The sequence below is a fragment of the Octopus sinensis genome, linkage group LG18, assembly GCF_006345805.1.
Source record: "Octopus sinensis linkage group LG18, ASM634580v1, whole genome shotgun sequence".
Classification (NCBI taxonomy): Eukaryota; Metazoa; Mollusca; class Cephalopoda; order Octopoda; family Octopodidae; genus Octopus; species Octopus sinensis.
In genome coordinates, this window is record NC_043014.1 from 40,279,065 (window position 1) to 40,302,766 (window position 23,702).

Sequence of the window (23,702 nt, forward strand, 5' to 3'; positions counted from 1 at the left end):
ACATGTGCTTAACAGAACACACACATATGGCCTTAAGATTAAATGAAATAATGGTTCCAATGAAAATGGGAATAATGGGACAAAAATAAAAACTATAATAAATCTTTGCAAACAGGTCTTCCTTTCATCATAAACTGGTGATTACCGTACGTTGACAAGAGGCAAATACCTCGAAACTGCAGTCCGTACGTATCGCTTAGGTTTACGAGAGAGAGATGACCTCCCTTTGCAAATACCATAAGAGCACAGAAAGTGTGCCTAAAGCCAGCTGGAGACGATGATCTCCTGGGGCTAAAAGCTACAGTAACACCCACCCTTTGTGGTTAGCCATATTGAGATGGCTAGTATACTTTACGTTAATAAAAGCTATGTTAATAAGCAAATAAATTTACATCCTTTTACAATTTTGTATGTTAAATATCATTTGACAGGTGCCCAAGATAGTCTTGGAGAAAAGGTGACATTGCAACATTTCAAACCAATGAGCAGTTTGCAAACATTCACAGCTTCTGGGTATGTGGCTATTGCAAATAGTGGTGAAGCATTGGAAGAAATTGAAAACATCATTAAAATTTGGATAAAGCAAGTTGAACAGGTGTGTTTCATTCTATGAAAAATAATGCTGTTGTTGTGTTCATTATGTGAGCTAGGCTTTGAAAATATTATCATTATAAGCTCTTTCATAGTGTTACTTATAAATAAAAGTTACACCTGAAAGTAAAAGACAATTTTATATAATCGTTTACACTGATGACATGGTTTGCGAATAATTCAAAGTCATACATTTCAAAAATCATCCCTTCTGCTATTACTACCTCCACCATCATCATTGCTTTCACCATCACTACTGCTATTAGATACAATGGTAGGAGAGACAGCCACTGTTATCGTCGTCATCATCATCATCATCATCATCATCATTATTGTCATTGTTGTCGTCATCGTCATCACCACCACCACCACCACCACCATCACCACCACCATCATCATCACCTTCATCATCATTCTTACAATCATATTACTACCATTATATTTGATGTCAATTTTTCTAAACAATCTCTCCTTTTTTAAACAGTCTAGAACCATTAGAGATCTCTTCTAAACATTTCCTCAACTATACCCAGTGCAGCAGGCGTTTTCGTTACAAACTAAGAAATATTTAATACCCAAGCAACTCTTAAATATATATATATATATGTTTGTTCCTCCTTGAGCCATGCCTGGCTCACAAGGGCTGGTTTCCCAGTTTCCTTGGCTTATAGGTTCCCCATCTGTCAGTTTTTCGAAATCAGTGGCAGACGCCACTAGAAAAACTCTTATATATTTACAAGGAAGCCTTCACTTTCGTCGCATCCTGGTGGTTACCGCCCGTTGACAAGGGACAAAAATCCCGAAACTAATCCGAGCGTATCACTCAGGCTTGCGAGGAAGGGATGGCCTCCCTTTGCAAATACTTCAAGGGCACTGATATGGTGTCTAAAGCCAGCTAGAGACGACGATCTCTTGGGGCTATAAAGCTACAGTAACACCCCCTCCCCTATGTGGTTAGCCATGATAAGATGGCTTCTATACTTTACATTATCGAGCGATTACTGTTTCAATCTCATTCTGAGATTTAATTATGCCTATATATATATATATATTTGAAAAAAGAAAAAGTATGACTTCACTGGCAGTTCTAATCAGTTTAATTTATTAGTTTTTCCGTTTTTAATAATATAAATTTTAGTTCATATATATATATATATATATGCATAACTGGTACTTATTTAATCAACCTCAAAAGGATGAAAGGAAAAGTCGACCCTGTTGGAATTTGAACTCAGAATGAAATACCACTAAGCATTTCACCTAGCGTACTAACAATACTCCAGGCTTGCCCCTTTTTCCTCTTAACAAATAACAGCCTTCACTCAACATCCATGTGAATACCTTTTCAATTAGTTTCTGCTTAGTATAATGTTCTCTTTCAAAACCACAATTTTTTCTAAACAGCCTCTCTTTTTCTAAACAATCTGTCCTTTTCTAAACAGTCTAGAGCTCTTCTAAATATTTCCTCAGCTACACTCAGTACAAAAAGCATTTTCTGTAAAACTAAAAAAATATTTTATCCCTAAGTAACTCTTAAGTATATACCATACAATATATTGGTTTCAAATTTTGGCACAAAGCCAGCAGTTTCAGAGAAATTTCTTAGAAGGAGAACAGGTGATTATATGAACCCCAATTCATGACAGATATTTCATTTGATTAACCCTGTAGGGATAAAAGGTAAAACGACCCAATTGGGATTTGAACTCAGACTGAAAAAAGATTCAGAACAAATATCATAAAGTCATTTGATGTTCTAATAATTTGGACAACCCACCATGCTACCCTTATTAAATAATAAATTATGACTAATCTATGGTTTAATCTTGTACGCGTAACTCATTTTGGCCAACGGCTTTTATTTTCAGTAATTGAATATTCAGCAGAAAAAGTAATGTCAAAACATGCTGCTTATCAATTATTTTTCTTTAACAATCACACAACCTCTCTGTTTTCCTGTTGTCTAATTCCTGAACTCTTAGTGATATATTTCCTGTTGTACATCTTTCACGAGGTTCACAAATTATATCCTGTTTCCATAACATTTAAACTACAAACTTACATTGTCTTACAGGAAATAAACGTATACTAATTTAAATTGACTATTTACTGATTAGAATCCTGGTTAGCATAATTTATTACCAACATAATTTATTATCAACATTGGAGAACATTGCCTTCTCAATATATTCAATACTCCTCACTCGATACAGTCAATGAGGAGGGGAACCCCTTCGGTCATGAATGACAATGGGATTGCACTTAGAAAGTTACCCTCCGAGGCACAAGTCCGGGCAAGGTTGTTTTATGGAAGACCAGCAGTCGTCCATGCATACCAGCCTCCCCTCTCCACACCACTGATGTTATCCAGGGGAAAGGCAAAGGCCAATACAGCTTGGCACCAGTGATGTCGCAACTCATTTCTACAGCTGAGTGAACTGGAGCAACGTGAAATAAAGTGTCTTGCTCAAGAACAGAACACGCAACCCGGTCCGGGAATCGAACTCACAACCTCACAATCGTAAGCTCGATGCTCTACCCTCTGAGCCATGTGCCTTCACTTACAGTTCAATACAATTTATAATTCAACACTGCAGTGGCACAGAAGCAATTGTAATAAAAATTAAAGTTCAGCTAAATTCATTCTCTAACTTCTTGTTTTATATTTTACATTTTTATCTTTTATCTTTTACTTGCTTCAGTCATTAGACAAGGGGTTGGCAAATCAGGGTCAATTACCCCAAGTGGGGTAACAAAAATAAGTAAAATTATATAAGAAATGTGTTCCTTGTTACATCATGCCATTTTGAACTACAAACAATTTGGTTGCTATGGTGTTGTCAAGTGACTAAACAGATATTATTTGTCAATTATTTCTTTGGCTTAGTGGTTATGGTGTCAGCATCATGATCGTAAGATTGTGGTTTCAATTCCTGGACTGGGCGACACGCTGTGTTCTTGAGCAAAACACTTCATTTCACATTGCTCCAGTTCACTCAGCTGGCAAAAATGAGTAACGTTGCGATGGACTGGTGTCCCGTCCAGATGGGGACACATACGCCATAGAGACCGGGAAACTGGGCCCATGAGCCTGGTTAGGCTTTAAAAAGGGCACATTTGGTAGACGGAAACTGAAAGAAGCCCATCCTATATATATATATATTTGTGTGTGTTTTTGTGTGTCTGTGTTTGTTCCCCCAACATCGCTTGACAACTGATGCTGGTGTGTTTACGTCCCCGTAACTTAGCGGTTCGGCAAAAGAGACCAATAGTATAAGTACTGGACTTACAAAGAATAAGTCCTGGGGATCGATTTCCTCAACTAAAGGCGGGGCTCCAGCATGGCCGCAGTCAAATGACTGAAACAAGTAAAAGAGTAAAAGAGTAATCAATCACACAACCATGCCTAGAAGAAATTACTTGTGAAATTGTATTATTGATAAGTCAAACATCAGACTAGATAATTTACAATAGTTATTTTTCTTTATCCATGTTACATGTTCATTTGATACTCCTATCTACTTAAGCAATTTAACCATTTATAAATCTAGGGCCATTAAAGTATGCACTTGGGATTAATCTAGTCAATTATATTTCTACTTTACAAAATTGGACTTGTTTCTGTTTTAAAGAAGAAATCCCTGTTTCAGGTACTTGCAGAAAGTGAACAAATGCGGAGGGAAGCCGATGATATTGGTCCACGGGCTGAACTGGAGCACTGGAAACGACGCATGTCTAAATTCAATTATTTGTTAGATCAGATCAAAGGTGAAGAAGTGCGAACTGTTCTATGTATACTCCAAGTGGCCAAATCAAAATTCTTAAAGGTAAAATTATTCAACATTTTCATATGTATTTTAGTTATTTTATCTTTTCCCTTCTTAGTCTTAATTTCAAAGTACCTCATTCAAATATTTACCTGTAAACACCTTCTTTGCCTTAATTTTGAAGCCCTTCAGTTAAACATTTACTTGTTAACATCTGAGCTTTACTTTTGAAAGTACTCCAATCAAATATGCATCTGTTAACACCTTTGTCTTTATTTGAAATTCTTTGTTCAAATATTTGTTTTTTAACACTTCTTAACCTTAATTCTAAAGTTTTTTATTCAATTATTTACCTGTAAACACCTTCTTTGCCTTAGTTTTAAAGTCCTTCAGTTAAATATTTACTTAACATCTGAGCTTTAATTTTCAAAGTACTCTTTTATCTGTTAATGCCTTTATAATCTTTATTCTAAATCCTTTGTTCAAATATCTGTTGTAATTGCCTTCTTTACCTTAATTTTAAAGCCTCCTTATTCAAATATTTACCTGTTAACCCCTTCTTTGCCTTAATTTTAAAGTATGCTAGTCAAATATTTACCAGTGAACATCTTACAATGAAATCATTTCATTTCTTACACATTTCAGAAATACATTTTAAACACTGCTGTGTAAAATTACAGCACAACAGCTGTATCAACCCATCAGCAGTTAACTTAGAACTGGTGTAATGTAATGTACTGAGATCTAAACTAAATGGTTATGTCCTGTCACTAGCAGAGCTAGAGTGTGTGCCACCTGGGGCAGCCCTTCTATTTGCCACCCCCAGACCCCACAACAAAACACATTGTCTACAGCAATAGCCTACAAAGGGGTGGCACTTTGATGAAAAGTGCCACCCCTTTAAAAGTGCTGCCTGGGTCAGACTGCCCATACTGCCCTGACCCCAGCCATGTTAACGTATCCTGCTCAATACAAAGCACATAATACCTATTTCTTTACTACCCACAAGGGGTTACACACAGAGGGGACAAACAAAGACAGACAAAGGGATTAAGCTGATTACATCGATCCCAGTGCGTAACTAGTACTTAATTTATCGACCCCGAAAGGATGAAAGGCAAAGTCGACCTTGGCAGAATTTGAACTCAGAATGTAACGGCAGACAAAATATCACTAAGCATTTTACCTGGCGTGCTAACGTTTCTGCCAGCTCGCTGCCTTCAAAGCACATAATACCAAAGGATATAACCTTATAGATCATATCATCATCATCATCATCATTCATCATTTAGCTTCCCATGCTAGCATGGGTTGGACGGTTCAACTGGGGTCTGTGAAGCTGGAAGGCTTCGTCAGGCCCAGTCAGATCTGGCAGTGTTTCTACGGCTGGATGCCCTTCCTAACGCCAACCACTCCATGAGTGTAGTGGGTGCTTTTTACGTGATTGTTGCTGTTGTTATTTAGGTCCATATCAGCCTTGAACAAGCAGACTTATCTCCAAAGTGATTCCAGTCATGACCATCTGTTTTTTTCCAGGTGCAAATACCTAAACTACATTATCAAGTACCTTCTTTTCTGGAAAGAATTTTAAAAAATACAAAACAAAAACAAATGGTAGGGCATATATTGAGGTAGATTTAGCTGTTATTTCTAGTAGCTCAAGCCATCACACTGAGGTTTCTTTGAGTTCATTTATTTGAGACATATAATATAAGCAGTGAAGGCACGTGACTTAGTGGTTAGGGTATTCAGTTCACGATCACAAGATCACAAGTTCAATTCCCAATGATGCTTTGTATCCTTTCGCAAGACACTTTATTTCACATTGCTCCAGTCACTCAGCTGGTAAAAATGAGTAGGACCTGTATTTCAAAGGACCAGTCCTGTCACATTTTGTATCATGCTGAATCTTCTTGAGAACTACATTTTTGTTGTTGTTGTTGTTGTTAAGCAACAAGACGGGTAAGGGTGATTAGGTGATGGTCTAGAGCTTAGGGGCGGGAGATCCCCAGACCTTGGAAAAAAAAAAACTTTGGGTCGTCTTGTTGTAGTCGAGGGATCTTCGTTGATGCCTGACACCACTGGGAGGTGGCCCTCGAGTTGCTGGAAATGGAGATCTCCAGGTCCAAATTCTTGAACGGCAGAACTACATTAAGGGTACACGTGTCTGTAAAGGGCTCAGTCACATGCATGTTAATTCCACGAGCAGGCTGTTCCATTGATTGGAACTGGAACCCTTGTCATAATAACCAACAGAGTACCAAATCGGAATAATATAACCAATTTACTATTTATAAAAATGTATTAATTAGGAAACTCACTATTATATAATTAAACAGAACAGTATTTTAAAATAGATTGAATTCAAGTGGGATTTTTATGTAATTATTTCGATTAAATAAATTTAAACAAACTATAATATTTCAGATTTGGCAGGAACTTGATCGTAAAATCACAGATGCTGCCAATGAAGCTCGGGACAATGTTAAATTTTTATATACTTTAGAGAAATTCTGTGACCCTCTGTACAATAGCAATCCAGTAAGTAAGACCATATTTGATTCCCATTTTATTATGTTTTTGGAGTTTACTGAACATATTCTAGACATTTCATATATATTATATATATATATATATATATTATATATATATATATATATATATAATAAATATTGGGGAATGAATCCAAAATTACAGGGAAAAATCAGATTTAGGGTTAAATCCAATTTTATAGTAAAATATTATATAATATAATTCGAGACAAAACCACTATTTTAAAACCAAACAAGGAAAGACTTAATCAATACATAAAATTTAATATAAATTAAATAAAATAAATATTAAAATTTTATGTATTGATTAAGTCTTTCCTTGTTTGGTTTTAAAATAGTGGTTTTGTCTCGAATTATATTATCTCTCTCTATATAAACGGCAGTTTGTCTGTGCGTTTTCTGTGTGTCTGTTTTCTCGTACCCTCACTCTGACCACGGCTTTCAACCGATTCTGATGAAACTTGACTCACTCATAGCCCAATGTCATAATTCAAAACTAACGCAGCGAAAATTTTGAAAAGTTCCCCCCAGTTCTGAAAAAAAAATCGATAACTTCGACATGGGGTCGAGAATCAGAAACCCAAACCACAGACCGTCTAGGGGACGCAACTCCACCTTTTTTAACTCTCAAAAAAAATTTACCATAATTTTTTTTCCATTTTTTTTCCATTTTTTTGCTATTTTTTGGCTATAACTCTCTAAAAATGCTTTATAGTTATTTATAGTTACAAACCTGAGCAACGCCGGGCGATACTGCTAGTATATATATATATATATATATTGGAAGGTTTGGAGATGATGTACAGGTATTATATATTAGAAGAATGAGGTTTGTATTTATGGATATTTATTTATATATTACATTTTTTACATATATATCATATGTGGGCACGTAACAAGCACCATCCGATCGTGGCCGTTTGCCAGCCTCATCTGGCACCTGTGTCGGTGGCACATTAAAACACCATCCGAGCGTGGCGTTGCCAGCCTCGTCTGGCACCTGTGTCGGTGGCACATTAAAAAACACCATCCGAGCGTGGCCGTCTCAGCCTCGTCTGGAACCTGTGTCGGTGGCACATATAAAAAAAAACCACCGAGCGTGGCCGTCTGCCAGCCTCGTCTGGCACCTGTGTCGGTGGCACATAAAAAACACCATCCGAGCGTGGCCGTCTGCCAGCCTCGTCTGGCACCTGTGTCGGTGGCACATAAAAAACACCATCCGAGTGTGGCCGTTTGTCAGCCTCGTCTGGCACCTGTGTCGGTGGCACAAAAATCACCCACTACACTCTCGGAGTGGTTGGCGTTAGGAAGGGCATCCAGCTGTAGAAACACTGCCAGATCTGACTGGACTGGTGCAGCTTTCGGGCTCCCCAGACCCCAGTTGAACCGTCCAACCCATGCTAGCATGGAAAGCGGACGTTAAACGATGATGATGATGATGATGATATCATATCACTTAGTTCATTAGCGCTTTCTCCCATTCTAGTAAAGTTTTCAAATGAAAATAAGTTCCTTTGCTAGGGATTTTAATCATTTTATAGTTTCTGGTTGTGGTGGGGAGGAATGTAAGACAGTACAAGAGGGTGAGGTGAATGAGGAGAAAGTGAGAGGGAGAACATGTGTGTATGTGTGTGTGTGTTTGTTTGTTTGTATCTGAGGTGATAGCTAAAGAGAAAGAGGGGAAGGGAGAGGGAAGAAGAAGGAAAGTTTTTTGATCTGCTGAACAGGATATTGACTACAAGGGGTTTCTAAGAATTTCAGTTTTGACCACTTCACAGTGTCATTGTCTTTTTTGGGTTTTTGGGATGGTCAAATGTCTTTTTGGGTTTTTAAGAATTCTTATCACTTTGTATGATCGTTTTGTGGAGGTGTGTGTGTGTGTGTGTCTGTGTGTGTGTGTGACAGTTAAAAAGTACAGATGAAGTAAATTATAAAAATAATATAATGTATATAACAGGCAATATATATATATACACACACACATATATATACATATACAGACGTATACTAAATGTTCTACTATATTAGATTGTAAATCGAAAATTGTGTCCTTCAATGTCACTATATATATATACATGCTTACACATGAAATATTATGAAATATATATGTATATAGTGGTATAAATATCAACACAACTTTTTTCCCCCTTCCTCCCTTATTTTTCTTTTTCTTTTTCTTTTTTTTGTCTCTCTCCCCTTCTCCAAACACACACACACCTCCACAAAACAATAATACAAAGTGATAAGAATTCTTAAAAACCCAAAAAGACATTTGACCATCCCAACAATGTTAAAAGGAAATATAATTTATGGCTTACCTCCCCACCCTCATACACCAATGACACTGTGAAGTGGTCAAAATGAAATTCTTAGAGAAACCCTTGAAGTCAATATCCTGGATTTATTCCCTAATATTATATTAATTTATATATATATATATAGAATAATATATATATATATATATAATATAATATATATATATATAAATATATATATATATTAAATATATATATATAAAATATATATATATATATATATAAAATATATATATATATATATATATAAATATATATATATATATATATATATAAATATATATATTATATATATATATATATAAATATATATATATATAAATATATATATATATATATATATATATATATAAATATATATATATATAAATATATATATATATAAATATATATATAAATATATATAAATATATATATATAAAATATATTATAAATATATATATATATATATATATATATATATATATATATAAATATATATATAAATATATATATAAATATATATATAATATTATATATATAATATATATATATATATATATATATATATTATTATATATATATATATATATAATTATATATTAAATTATTAGAGATAAAACCACTATTAGGCAAATCAAACAGCGAAAACATAAACCAAACATAAAAATTAAAAAATTATTTATAATATACAAAAATATATAAAATATATAATTTAAAAATTAAATTATTTAAAAATAAAATTATTAATTTATATTTATAAATTTTTATTTTATTTTATTTATCTATTTATTTATTTTTATTAAATATATATAACTATCAAAAAGTATTAAAAAGTTTAATATAAGATAAAAAGTAAAGACAAATATATATATATAAATATATATATATAAAAATATATATATATATATAATATTTCAATAGGTGAATGAATTATCCCATGTTTATCGTCAGCATGGAAAATTCGTTGAGCCGATACCAGGGTAGCAAATTCTTGTCAGAAACACGGTTGAAGCGACCTGTCCAAGTGTAGAAACTCTGGGTTCGTTTGCAGAAATTTGTGTGTTATATATGAATAAATGAAAGAATGGAGTCGAACAAAGATGTTAACAAAATTCCTTTACTCTCGACATATGTTTCGAAGACCACATGGTTTCATTCCAAAGGAATAAAGGGTGTATGATGCAATCTTCTCATCAGGAAAGAAAGGGAGCCTCTCTCGGCAACAAGACAAACAAAAATTTCGATGACTGCCTACATGGTAAACACAACGACATTGTCGTTGTGTTTACCATGTAGGCAGTCATCGAAATGATGAGAAGATTGCATCATACACCCTTTATTCCTTTGGAATGAAACCATGTGGTCTTCGAAACATATGTCGAGAGTAAAGGAATTTTGTTAACATCTTTGTTCGACTCCATTCTTTTATTTATTTATATATATATATGTGAAACTAAGAGTAACAAGTTTTGTTGAATTTCTGCTGCTTTGAAATAAAGCATATTACTCTACCCCTGGTATTTGAGTACTCTTTTTTTCCACCTTGTTTCACATTTATGTGTTTACTCTGGTATATATTTATATAATATATATAGATTATATATATATATTTATATTATATATATATATATATATATAGATTATATATATATGTAATATATAATGTATGTATATATACGCCTATTTATATATTACATACACACACACATAAATGCACTCATCCCACAACACACACACACACATCTGTTTCCAGATACCAGATATAACTGTGAATTATCACGTCTAATATTGAATGATGACTCATTTTCTTTCAGGTTGGTATGCTGGCTGGAATTGCAGGTCTAATCAATGGCATCCGCATGATACATAGCATTTCTCGCTATTACAACACATCAGAGAGAATGACATCTCTTTTTGTAAAAGTAAGTAGGTGATCGCAGCCAGTTTTCTAATAATTTATTATTGCAAGTTTGCTTTCATTTGTGGAGGCGGATGGCTTAGTGGTTAGGGTATCAGCATCATGATCGTAAGATTGTGGTTTCGATTCCTGGACCGGGCGACGCGTTGTGTTCTTGAGCAAAACACTTCATTTCACATTGCTCCAGTCCACTCAGCTGGCAGAAATGAGTAACACTGCGATGGACTGGCTGGGGAACACATGTGCCATAGAAACCGGGAAACCGGACCCATGAGCCTGGCTAGGCTTTGAAAGGACGCATTTATTTGTGAAGGTGCATGACTTAGTGGTTAGGGTGTCAGCATCATGATCATAAGATTGTGGTTTCGATTCCTGGACCGGGCAATGCATTGTGTTCTTGAGCAAAACACTTCATTTCACGTTGCTCCAGTCCACTCAGCTGGCAAAAATGAGTAATCCCGCGATGGACTGGCATCCCATCCAGCTGGGAACACATACGCCATAGAAACTGGGAAACTGGCTTTAAAAGGGCACATTTATTATTTATTTATTTTACTTTCATTTGGTTTCACTGAAGAAATGACAAAGAACCGGGAGATGTGGTGATTTTCTGTACTTGATAAGCCACGTCAAGCTAAGCAAAATCACTCCCTTCCACACATATGGTGCTAGTGCCACGTAAAAAGCACCCGACACACTCTGCTAACTGGATGGTATTAGGAAGAGCATCCAACCATAGAAACCATGTCACAGTTGGAATTTGGACAGCTCCCTGCTAGCCAACTCCAGCTCTATGTCAAACTGTCCAAACCATGATGATGAAGATGATATTTTTAAAATTTTGTTTATGCACCCTGGTGTGTGTGTGTGTGTGTGCATGTGTGTGTTTGTGTGTGTGTGTTGGTTTGTGAGTGAGAGGGTGTGTGTGTGTGCGCGCATGCACGCATGTGTGCACATGTAAGCGTGTATGTGCACACGTGCGCACATGCATGTGTGTGTGAGTGTGAGTGAGTGAGTGTGTGAGTGAGAGAGTGTGTGTGTGCGCATGCGTGTGTGTGTGAGTGAGTGTGTGACAGTGATTGTGTGTGTGTGCATGTGTGTGTTTGTGTGTGTGTGTTGGTTGTGAGTGAGAGGGTGTGTGTGTGCACGTGCATGCACGCATGTGTGCACGTGTAAGCGTGTGGTGCACACGTGCGCACATGCATGTGTGGTGTGGTAGTGTGAGTGAGTGAGTGTGTGAGTGAGAGAGTGTGTGTGTGCGCATGCGTGTGTGTGCGCATGCGTGTGTGTGTGAGTGAGTGTGTGACAGTGATTGTGTGTGTGTGTGCATGTGTGTGTTTGGTGTGTGTGTTGGTTTGTGAGTGAGAGGGTGTGTGTGCACGTGCATGCACGCATGTGTGCACGTGTAAGCGTGTGTGTGCACACGTGCGCACATGCATGGTGTGTGTGTGTGAGTGTGAGTGAGTGAGTGTGTGAGTGAGAGATGTGTGTGTGCGCATGCGTGTGTGTGTGCGCATGGTGTGTGTGTGAGTGAGTGTGTGACAGTGATGTGTGTGTTGTGTGCATGTGTGTGTTTGTGTGTGTGTGTTGGTTTGTGAGTGAGAGGGTGTGTGTGTGCGCGCATGCACGCATGTGTGCACGTGTAAGCGTGTGTGTGCACACGTGCGCACATGCATGTGTGTGTGAGTGTGAGTGAGTGAGTGTGTGAGTGAGAGAGTGTGTGTGTGCGCATGCGTGTGTGTGTGAGTGAGTGTGTGACAGTGATTGTGTGTGTGTGTGTGCATGTGTGTGTTTGTGTGTGTGTGTTGGTTTGTGAGTGAGAGGGTGTGTGTGCGCGTGCATGCACGCATGTGTGCACGTGTAAGCGTGTGTGTGCACACGTGCGCACATGCATGTGTGTGTGAGTGTGAGTGAGTGAGTGTGAGTGAGAGAGTGTGTGTGGCGCATGCGTGGGTGTGTGTGAGTGAGTGTGTGACAGTGATTGTGTGTGTGTGTGCATGTGTGTGTTTGTGTGTGTGTGTTGGTTTGTGAGTGAGAGGGTGTGTGTGTGCGCGCATGCACGCATGTGTGCACGTGTAAGCGTGTGTGTGCACACGTGCGCACATGCATGTGTGTGTGAGTGTGAGTGAGTGAGTGTGTGAGTGAGAGAGTGTGTGTGTGCGCATGCGTGTGTGTGTGAGTGAGTGTGTGACAGTGATTGTGTGTGTGTGTGTGTGCGCGTGCATGCATGTGTGTGTGTTTGTGTGCATGTGTGTGTGTGTGTGTGTGCATGCGTGCACGTGTGTTCACGTTGATGAATTAAATTTGATTGGGTGGGAATGTTTTAAAATGATTTAGTCTCATCACAAAGAAATTCCTGTAAACTGGATGAAAAATATGATAAAGCGTGTCTAGCAGCCACAACACAGTGATCTTCAAACTAATCACTGCCTTCATTATCTAAATCTAATGTTCCCTTGTGTTTGCACGGTCGATCATATTAGCATTATGTGTAGAACCTCAAATAATGTAAAGTTAACAAAAAGTTCATTCATAGTCACAGCCAGAGCACGTTTTGCAGGAGCAAGCACCGAAAGGTGAAGATGCGTGGCTTTGTGGTTAGGGTGCCGCACTCATGATCGCAAGACAATGGTTTTGATTCCTGGACCTTTTGGTCAATTGTGTTCTTTTAGCAAAACACTCCATTTCACATTCCTTCTGTTTACAATCAGCTGTAAAACGATTGTATGTCAGGGAAACTGTGTAACAGCATCTATGAGTCCTAAGACTTGAGAAAGTAATGGTCCAGAGGTTGTTGATGACGATGATGATGATAGTGGTGGTGGTGGTAGTGGCGCTGGTGGTGATCATGATAGTGTGGTGGTGGTGATAATGGTGATGAAGATGATGATGGTAGTAGTGGTGGTGGTGGTGGTAGTAATGATGATGACAACAACAATGATGATGATGATGATGATGATGATGATGACAGTGCTGGTAGTGGTGGTGGTGGTGGTGGTGGTGGTGGTGGTGCTGGTGATGACGAGGGCTGGTGAACCAGATGGCTGCACCAGGCTCCAATCTTGATTTGGCAGAGTTTCTACAGCTGGATGCCCTCCCTTACGCAATGATGATGATGATGATGATATATATATATATATACTTGAAACTAACTCTTATAGCATATCCATACATACATTATATGTATATAGTGAATCTTGCATGCATGTAGTGGATTCGATCCACCATAGCCAAATTTAAATTAACACTGCAACAGAACTTTTTTTAACAATACCCTTCCTAATGCCAACCATTTTTACAGAGTGTGCTGGGTGCTTTTCATGTGCCACCAGCACAGGTGTATTTTCATGATGTCAAGAATTCAAGAGAACATCTTATTTGTTCACCTTTAGTATGTACATCTGAACCTCTGAAATTAAAGTTTTATCTTTCCTTTTCACCTCTCAGGTAACCAATCAAATGATAACTGCTTCTAAAGCATACATTACCTGCGATGGAAGTGAGACGGTATGGACGCAGCCCACTGATTTATTGATGAAGAAACTACACGATTGTATCATGCTTAATGATACTTACCAAAAATGTTTCCAACAGACCAAAGAAAAGCTGGAGAAACTGCCACACGAGAGACAGTTTGACTTCTCGGGGATGTACATATTTGGGAAATTTGACACATTCGTAAGGAGGCTTAGAAAAATTATCGAAATGTTTGAAACCATTGAACGTTATTCTAATCTGTCGACATCTAAAATTGAAGGTAAACTAATCAGTTGTTACTTCGAAAATGGTAATTATTAAAGGATAACAAAACATTTCCTATGTTTCCATAGGTGAGGTATGGCTGTATGGTAAGAAGCTTCCTTCACAGACACACGGTTCTGGGTTCAGTCCCACTGCATGGTAACTTGAGCAAGTATCTTCTACTATAGTCTTGGGCCAGCCAAGGCTTGTGAGAGGATTTCATAGACAGAAACTGAAAGAAGGCAGAATCGTTAGCACGCTGGGCGAAATGCTTTGTGGTATTTCGTCTGCTGCTGCGTTCTGAGTTCAAATTCCGTCGAGGTTGACTTTGCCTTTCATCCTTTCGGGGTCGATTAAATAAGTACCAGTCATGCACTGGGGTCAATGTAATCAACTTAATCCCTTTGTCTGTCCTTGTTTGTCCCTTGTCGGCAATAAAAAAAAAAGAAGCCCATTGTGTGTGTATTTGTCTCCCACCACCACCTGACAGCTGATGTTGGTGCATTTACATCCCTGTAACCTAGCAGTTCGGCAAAAAGAGACCGATAGGATAAGTATCAGGCTTAACAAAATGAAGAAATATAAAATAAAAAAAGTACTAGGGTTGATTAATTTAACTAAAAATTAAAAAAAAAATTCTTCAAGGTGGTGATCCAGCATGGCCATAGTTTAATGACTGAAGCAAGTAAGCGAAAGAAGATAAAAAAAATATATGTTGCCCTCAGTTTAGTCTCCCCAACTCCTTGTTGACACCAGCATCTGTCTATAGAACAAAATGGCTGGTGATAATGTAATAGTTAACATTTGTATTTATGTATTTATCTGACACAAGTATAACAGAATAAATTGTATTTTTAATAATCAAAAATTGTCAGTAGTTAATGTTCACTTTGGTTCAAGGCTAGTAATTTTGAGGGGAGGGGACATGTGACTGTTTAATTTAACCCTTTAGTGTTCAGATTATTCTGTCAAATGTGATGTTTGGTTATTTAAAATGGTTTGAATTAATCATGCATTATCTTGTAGTTTAGAGATTTCAGTGATGTGATTTTTTAGTTTTTTAACGACATGGTAGGGCTGAGGTGAGAGGTGAGATCTGGTCAGTTTATCTGCGGCTTTATATAGCTATGGTAAGACCTCACCTGGAATTTGCATCACCGGTCTGGAACCCCTATCTTGCCCAGGACATCAATCGTCTGGAAGCTGTTCAGCGACGTGCAACCAAAAGAATACCCTCCATCAGGCATTTGCCATATCCTGAATGCCTTACTTCCCTGGGCATGGACACATTGAAACTCTGACGTCTGGCAGGTGACTTGGCAGACACCCATAAAATTATCAACCATCGCACAAACAATAACTCTGAGCACCTCTTCAAACTCCACCCATCTAACACCCGTGGACATATTTACAAAGTAAGAAAACAGCACAGCTCCCATGACTTCAGGAAACATTTTTTCACGCTGAGAGTTGCTGAAGCGTGGAACAAACTGCCGGCATCGGTTGTTAGTTGTCGGAGCACTGCATCCTTCAAAACTTCCATGCTTCCTGAGATTCGCCAACACTACACTTGATTTTCTCCCCTCCATACACACACAAGCATGTTCACTTTCCAGACATTTCTACATTACTGCATGCACTTTATATGCACTTTCTGACAAGTTGTGGTGCACCTGAGCACTGTATACAATAATTTCATTATTATTATTATAAAACAGGTTAAATATTTTGGCCAGATATGGACGGTTTGAATGCTGAAGGGTTAAAGGTTTGTAGTCTCACCAAACATTACAGCAACAAATGCTGTTTATTTCGATCATTGGCTTAACTACATCTTCACTTGTAACAGCTGTACAATTAAACGATTTCGTTTCGAATATCACTTGAAAGTGATATCCGTTTTCAGTATCACTTCAAAGCTGAGAAAATGTGTTCTTATAACTGACAAACTAACAGGCATGGGAAACGGAAAAATTGTTCAGAATTGGTCATCCCGTCATTCACTCAGACTCTTTTACTCTTTTACTCTTTTACTTGTTTCGGTCATTTGACTGCGGCCATGCTGGAGCACCGCCTTTAGTCGAGCAAATCGACCCCAGGACTTATTCTTTGTAAGCCCAGTACTTATTCTATCAGTCTCTTTTGCCGAACCGCTAAGTTACGGTGACGTAAACACACGAGCATCGGTTGTCGAGTGATGTTGGGGTGACAAACACAGACACACAAACATACACCACACACACACACACACACACACACATACACACACACACATATATATATACATACATATATACGACAGGCTTCTTTCAGTTTCCGTCTACCAAATCCACTCTCAAGGCATTGGTCGGCTCGAGGCTATAGTAGAAGACACATGCCCAAGGTGCCACGCAGCGGGACTGAACCCGGAACCATGTTGTTGGTAAACAAGCTACTTACCACACATATTTCTTTACTACCCACAAGGGGCTAAACACAGAGAGGACAGACAGACGGATTAAGTCGATTACATCGACCCCAGTGCGTAACTGGTACTTCATTTATCGACCCCGAAAGGATGAAAGGTAAAGTCGACCTTGGCGGAATTTGAACTCAGAACGTAGCGGCAGACGAAATACCGTTAAGCATTTCTGCCAGCTCGTCGCCTTACCACACAGCCACTCCTACACCTATAGACTGTTCATAATACTTTCAATTAAAATAATGATGGCATTCCTTGCTGCCCACACAGGTTTTGATTTTCAGTTTAAGCTTTGGTTTCTCTTTTCTGAGAATGACAACATTCTTCTTATCTGTTTCAAAGTTGGGGAAAGTAGAGAGAAAACTAAACTAATTGACCCTTTTGTCATCCTGAGGCTGATTCAAAGCACGAGAAATTCTACTGGGTAATATTCTTTTTAAATGAATCGAAGATTTACGCAAATAGATAATTTAGGTGCTAGTTTACTTTATTACGTAATCTCTCTTAAACAATTTGAAATATTTAAAGTGTGTGTTTACATCCCCGTAACTTAGCGGTTCAGCAAAAGAGACCGATAGAATAAGTACTAGGCTTACAAAGAATAAGTCCTGGGGTCGATTTGCTCGACTAAAGGTGGTGCTCCAGCATGACCACAGTCAAATGACTGAAACAAGTAAAAAGAGTATTTTGGAAAATAGTAAGGCATGCAGTGCATGCATTGCACACACAGACCCTTTGCCCCTGGTATATATTATATATATATATATATATATATATATATATATATATATATATATATATATATATATATATATATATATATCTGTGTGTGTGTATGTATGTATGTATGTATGTGTGTGTGTGTGTGTGTGGAAAAAAAGCATGCAAAAATAGAGCATTAAAATGATAATTACTCTTTTACTTGTTTCAGTCATTTGACTGTGGCTATGCTGGAGCACTGCATTTAGTCAAGCAAATCGACCCCGGGGCTTATTCTTTGTAAGCCTAGCACTTACCAGCATCGGTTGTCAAGCAATGTTGAGGGGACAAACAAAGACACACAAACTTATACACACACACACACACACACACACATATATATATACAACGGGCTTCTTTCAGTTTCCGTCTACCAAATCCCCTCACAAGGTTTTCGTTGACCCGAGGCTATAGTAAAGACACTTGCCCAAGATGCCACACAGTGGGACTGAACCCGGAACCATGTTGTTGGTAAGCAAGCTACTTACCACACAGCCATTCCTACGCCTATAATGATAATAACAGTGATAGTTAATTTTTGGGTTTTAACAAGGATCTTGATGCAAAGCTTTAGAAGATATTTTCCACACATTGACAACAGAAAACTTATTCTCATTTTAATAAATGTTTTATAATATTGAATATTTGTAGGTCTGGAAAGCATGTCTAAGAATTTCCAAAGTATTGTCTCTTGTCTTCAAAATAAAACTTATAATTGTTTGGATCAAAGAAAGACCGAATATGATCAAGACTTTGAAGATTTCAAAAGAAAAATACAAGAACTCCATGTTTGTTATGAGACTTCCATTTCATTATTTAAAAAAAATATATTTGAAGTTATTTTGTTTTTAGTATTTTTTATACATCATCATCATCATTAGTGTCATCATCGTTATTTATCATCATCATCATCATCATTATCATCATAATCGTCATCACCATCATTGTTGTTGTAGTCGCTGTCATCATCATTATCATCATCATCATGAAGAATGATGATAAAATATTTATAAAAAATTGTCATTTAAGCTTCAATATATATATACTTTATTTAAAAGCAGCAGAAATTCAACAAAACCTGTTACTCGAAGTTTCACGTTCCCGGGAATGTGAAACTCTGAGTAACAGGTTTTGTTGAATTTCTGCTGCTTTTAAATAAAGCATATTACTCTACCCCTGGTATTTGAGTACTCTTTTTTCCACCTTGTTTCACATTTATGTGTTTACTTCCGTATATTATATATATATATATATATATATAATAATGACCTCGAACACACAAGTGCAAACAAGAGAGACAGAGAAAGGCAGAAACAAGGAAAATGCCACTTATTTTTGAACTCTACACAAATATTCCTTTAAAAAAACTTTTCTTTTAATTTTTCTAAATTTAATTATTTAATCATTACAGTTGAAAAGGTCTCAAAATGACCGAAACCGGTACTAAAATGTTCTTTATAAAATTATTTTAGCATTTTCTATCTTGACTTGTTTTTTCATATATATATATATATATATACGTTTAAATATTTGTTGTGCAAGATTTTTTATGTGAAGTCGTGTGTTGAAACAGATATTGTTATATTTCGGAATGGTCATATTGCCAGTTTAGCCAATAAAAACACACGCACTATATATTTGGTGTTATTTTGCTTCAGTGATATTTATTTTTTACATTAATCTTAATCTTATTTCGGCCAAGTTCTTTCGTCACACTCCTGTGACCGCATCAGTGGTCCTTTGTTTTCTTCTCACTTACTTGTGTCTCTCCTTACATCCGTAAGAGAGACACAAGTAAGTGAGAAGAAAACAAAGGACCACTGATGCGGTCACAGGAGTGTGACGAAAGAACTTGGCCGAATAAGATTAAGATTAATGTAAAAAAAATATCACTGAAGCAAAATAACACCAAAATATAGTGCGTGTGTTTTTATTGGCTAAACTGGCAATATGACCATTCCGAAATATAACAATATATATATATATATAATATATATATATATATATATATATATATATTATATATAGAGGGCATTATACATACATGCCAGAAGGCATTATACATACAAGCCACACGCTAAGAGGGACAATTAGTCATTTCTACCAAAAATATTACTAATCCCAACCGAATGCAATTTTTCAAAGTAAGACATTTAAAAAATATATAGACCTGTATCACAGTGATTTCATACTTACGTATTCATCAGCAGGCCTGAATGTATTATAAATAAACAACGACCCTGCCCCGCTTAAGCCGATCAGCTAACTGATCAACATCAACTGATCAAAATCGTTGATGTTGATCAGTTAGCTGATCGCTTAAGCGGGGCAGGGTCGTTGTTTATTTATAATACATTCAGGCCTGCTGATGAATACGTAAGTATGAATCACTGTGATACAGGTCTATATATTTTTTAAATGTCTTACTTTGAAAAATTGCATTCGGTGGGATTAGTAATATTTTTGGTAGAAATGACTAATTGTCCCTCTTAGCGTGTGGCTTGTATGTATAATGCCTTCTGGCATGTATGTATAATGCCCTCTATATATAAATTAATATGTTCAATAAGAAATAATTATTTTCGAAATTTTTTCTCTTATGAGGTTCTCACGCTATCTACCTGACAATTTCTTGTTAAGTTTTCCTTATTAAGTAGTTGTCCTTAATTGATATATATATATATATATATATATATGAAAAAACAAGTCAAGATAGAAAATGCTAAAATAATTTTATAAAGAACATTTTAGTACCGGTTTCGGTCATTTTGAGACCTTTTCAACTGTAATGATTAAATAATTAAATTTAGAAAAAAAAAAATATATATATATATATATATATATATATATAAATATTAGGGAATAAATCCAAATTTACAGGGAAAAATCAGATTTAGGATTAAATCGATTTTATAGTAAAATATTATAAAATATTATTCGAGACAAAACCACTATTTTGCAAAACAAACAAGGAAAGACTTAATTAATACATAAAATTTTAATAAATAGTCAAAAAAACCGCCACTACAATCGTTTCTTGTCTTGATCGACAATCTTCAGGTGGACTTCCAATAATTCAGTGTCAAATTTGTCTCGAATAATATTTTATATATATATATATATATATATATATATATATATATATATATAGAGAGAGAGAGGAGAGAGAGAGAGAGAGATAGATAGATAGATAGATAGAGTGCAAGAAAAACTGTTGAGAAAGAGGGTATTTCAGACAATCACAATGCAGAAGGATGGGTTCTGTTTAGTCACCAGAAACTAATAACTTTTTTTCACATAATACCCTCATTTGAATTATTAGGAGTGGATGGTATTGTCTTACACTTGAAAATTCCAGTTACACTGGATTCTTCAGAATCTAATGTATCAAAAATTTCCAAGTATAATAAATGATACATCAGCTGCAGGATTTGACTTCATTAAAAGGTGTGCATGTGTGTATGATGGGGTTATAATCCTAGAGTTTTAATTGCTCAGTAATTTATCCTCTATAACTACAATTTTTTTCTCTTAGTTCCGTTTAATAATGCACTTCTTGTAATTCGTTATTAATTTTTTTTTAAACTATATAAATGCAGGCATAGTTGTGCGGATAAGAATTTTAATTCGCAACCTCATCGTTTGAGGTTCAGTCCCATCATGTGGTACCTGTGAACTAGTGTAACACCTCTTATTTTTCGAGCACCTTCTGGAGTATTTGAGCAGTTCATCGATTAGAAGGAATTCTTTCTTAGTGATCTACTTGGTTTTTGTCTATTTAGGCTTTTATCCAATTAGTCCTTAATGCTTAATCTTGTGCAGCTACTAACAAACTCTCTGTCTCCCACTTCAGCTTTCCTTACTGCAACCACTACTACAGTTTGCTGCAACTGTATTTGGGAATATACCATATAACACCTTCTGCCAGTCAGATAATTTCTGTTCCTTTTTTCTGGTTTTTAAGTTCATTTGGGTTTTTGGCTTCCCTGTGTCTTGATGTGACTCTAGCAGCTTTTAATAAACTTTCTCCACTATTACCTACAGAGAAGTCTATATCTTGCTCAAGCTAACTACATGCAGTCATCCACTGGTATTAACCCTCTTCTGCCTTCCTTTCTAGGTAGGTATAATCTTGCTCCCATTCCCTTGGGTGGAGTCCTCTATTCATATTGAATCCCTTCCTAGTTCTTCTATCTAACTTTGCTAATTCAGTTTTTGTCCAGTCTACAAAAATTACTGTGTATCTAAGTAATGATACTGCCCAAGTATTTACAGCTTTCACTAGATTCGATCCATCTAGCTTTGGCTTCATTAGCTTCCTCACCCTTCTGATGTACTCCTTCTCAATTTTCGTTTTCATTTCTGTAGTTAGTACCTTGTCAGATTCTAATACTCCTATCATCATCATCATTCAATGTCCGTTCTCCATGCTAGCATGGGTTGGACGGTTCGACCGGGGATCTGGGAAGCCAGAAAGCTGCACCAAGCTCCAGTCTGATCTGGCAGTGTTTCTACAGCTGGATGCCCTTCCTCATACCAACCACTCCGTGAGCGTAGTGGGTGCTTTTTACGTGCCACCTACACAGGTGCCAGGCGAGGCTGGCAACGGCCACGATTGGATTGGTGCATTTTACGTGCCACCGGCACGGAAGCCAGGCAAGGCGGCACGGCACTGGCATCGGCCACGATTCGAATGGTGCTTTTTACGTGCCACCGGCAGGGAAGCCAGTCAAGGCGGTGCTGGCATCGGCCACGATTCGGATAGTGCTTTTTACGTGCCACTGGCACGGAAGCCAGTCTAGGCGGCACTGGCATCGGCCATGTTCAGATGGTGCTTTTTACGTGCCACCGGCCACAGGGATCACAACTGCAGTTTCCATTGATTTTGATGTTGGTGTACTTGACTCAATGGATCTCCTCTCCTAGGTACTTATAACTCTCTCCTCCTTTCAATGATTTTAATGCCTGGCCATCAGGTAATTGGATGCCTTTGCTGTTGACTACCTGTCCCCTAATATTGCACATTTTTTAATGCTAAATTCCATGCTTATATCTTTGCTGAAGAGTCTTACAGTCTGTATTAAGGAATCTATCTATTTTTCATTCTTACTATCAATGACTTTTGGGACACCCTGTATAATAGCTCATGTATTCCTCTAGTCTTCTCCCTGCAACCTTTCTGTTCTTCTGGCAGTAAATTTTGATTGTCAAGGTACTTGTAAATGTTTTCTGAAAGCTTTCCTGAAAGCATTATTATCATCATCATCATCATCATCATCATCATCATCATTGTTGTTGTTGCTGCTGCCATCGTCATTTTTATTTATTTATTATTATTATTATTATTATTATTATTATTGAGTGAGAGAGCAGTTCATGCCATCAAAGTGACACTGGGGTAAAATATACGAAGCCCAATATACCCATCATGACTACCCGTCTGATAAAGGTACACCAGGCACATGCATCACAACCATATGTGCGCGACATGGTGATCTCATATCAAGATAAACAGCACATGACCTTGCAGGTGGGGCCCAGTTAGAATTTTCTTCAGGTTGAGTAGCCCATCCTGCTCAAACGGTCCCTGAATAAGGGTTGCTTTAGGATGTTGAA

The 23,702-nt window shown here is 37.0% G+C and overlaps 1 protein-coding gene across 1 annotated transcript in view; it reads left to right on the top strand.

The window, feature by feature from the left end:
* The window catches only part of LOC115221252 (dynein heavy chain 5, axonemal-like), a 275,949-nt gene that overhangs the window by 12,069 nt on the left and 240,178 nt on the right, over positions 1–23,702 (top strand). The window contains exons 5-10 of the mRNA XM_036510602.1: positions 432–595; positions 4,242–4,418; positions 6,786–6,899; positions 11,022–11,129; positions 14,573–14,882; positions 18,738–18,874. Of these exons, the coding sequence (XP_036366495.1) occupies positions 432–595; positions 4,242–4,418; positions 6,786–6,899; positions 11,022–11,129; positions 14,573–14,882; positions 18,738–18,874 (1,010 nt within the window). The remainder of the gene's footprint in view (positions 1–431; positions 596–4,241; positions 4,419–6,785; positions 6,900–11,021; positions 11,130–14,572; positions 14,883–18,737; positions 18,875–23,702) is intronic.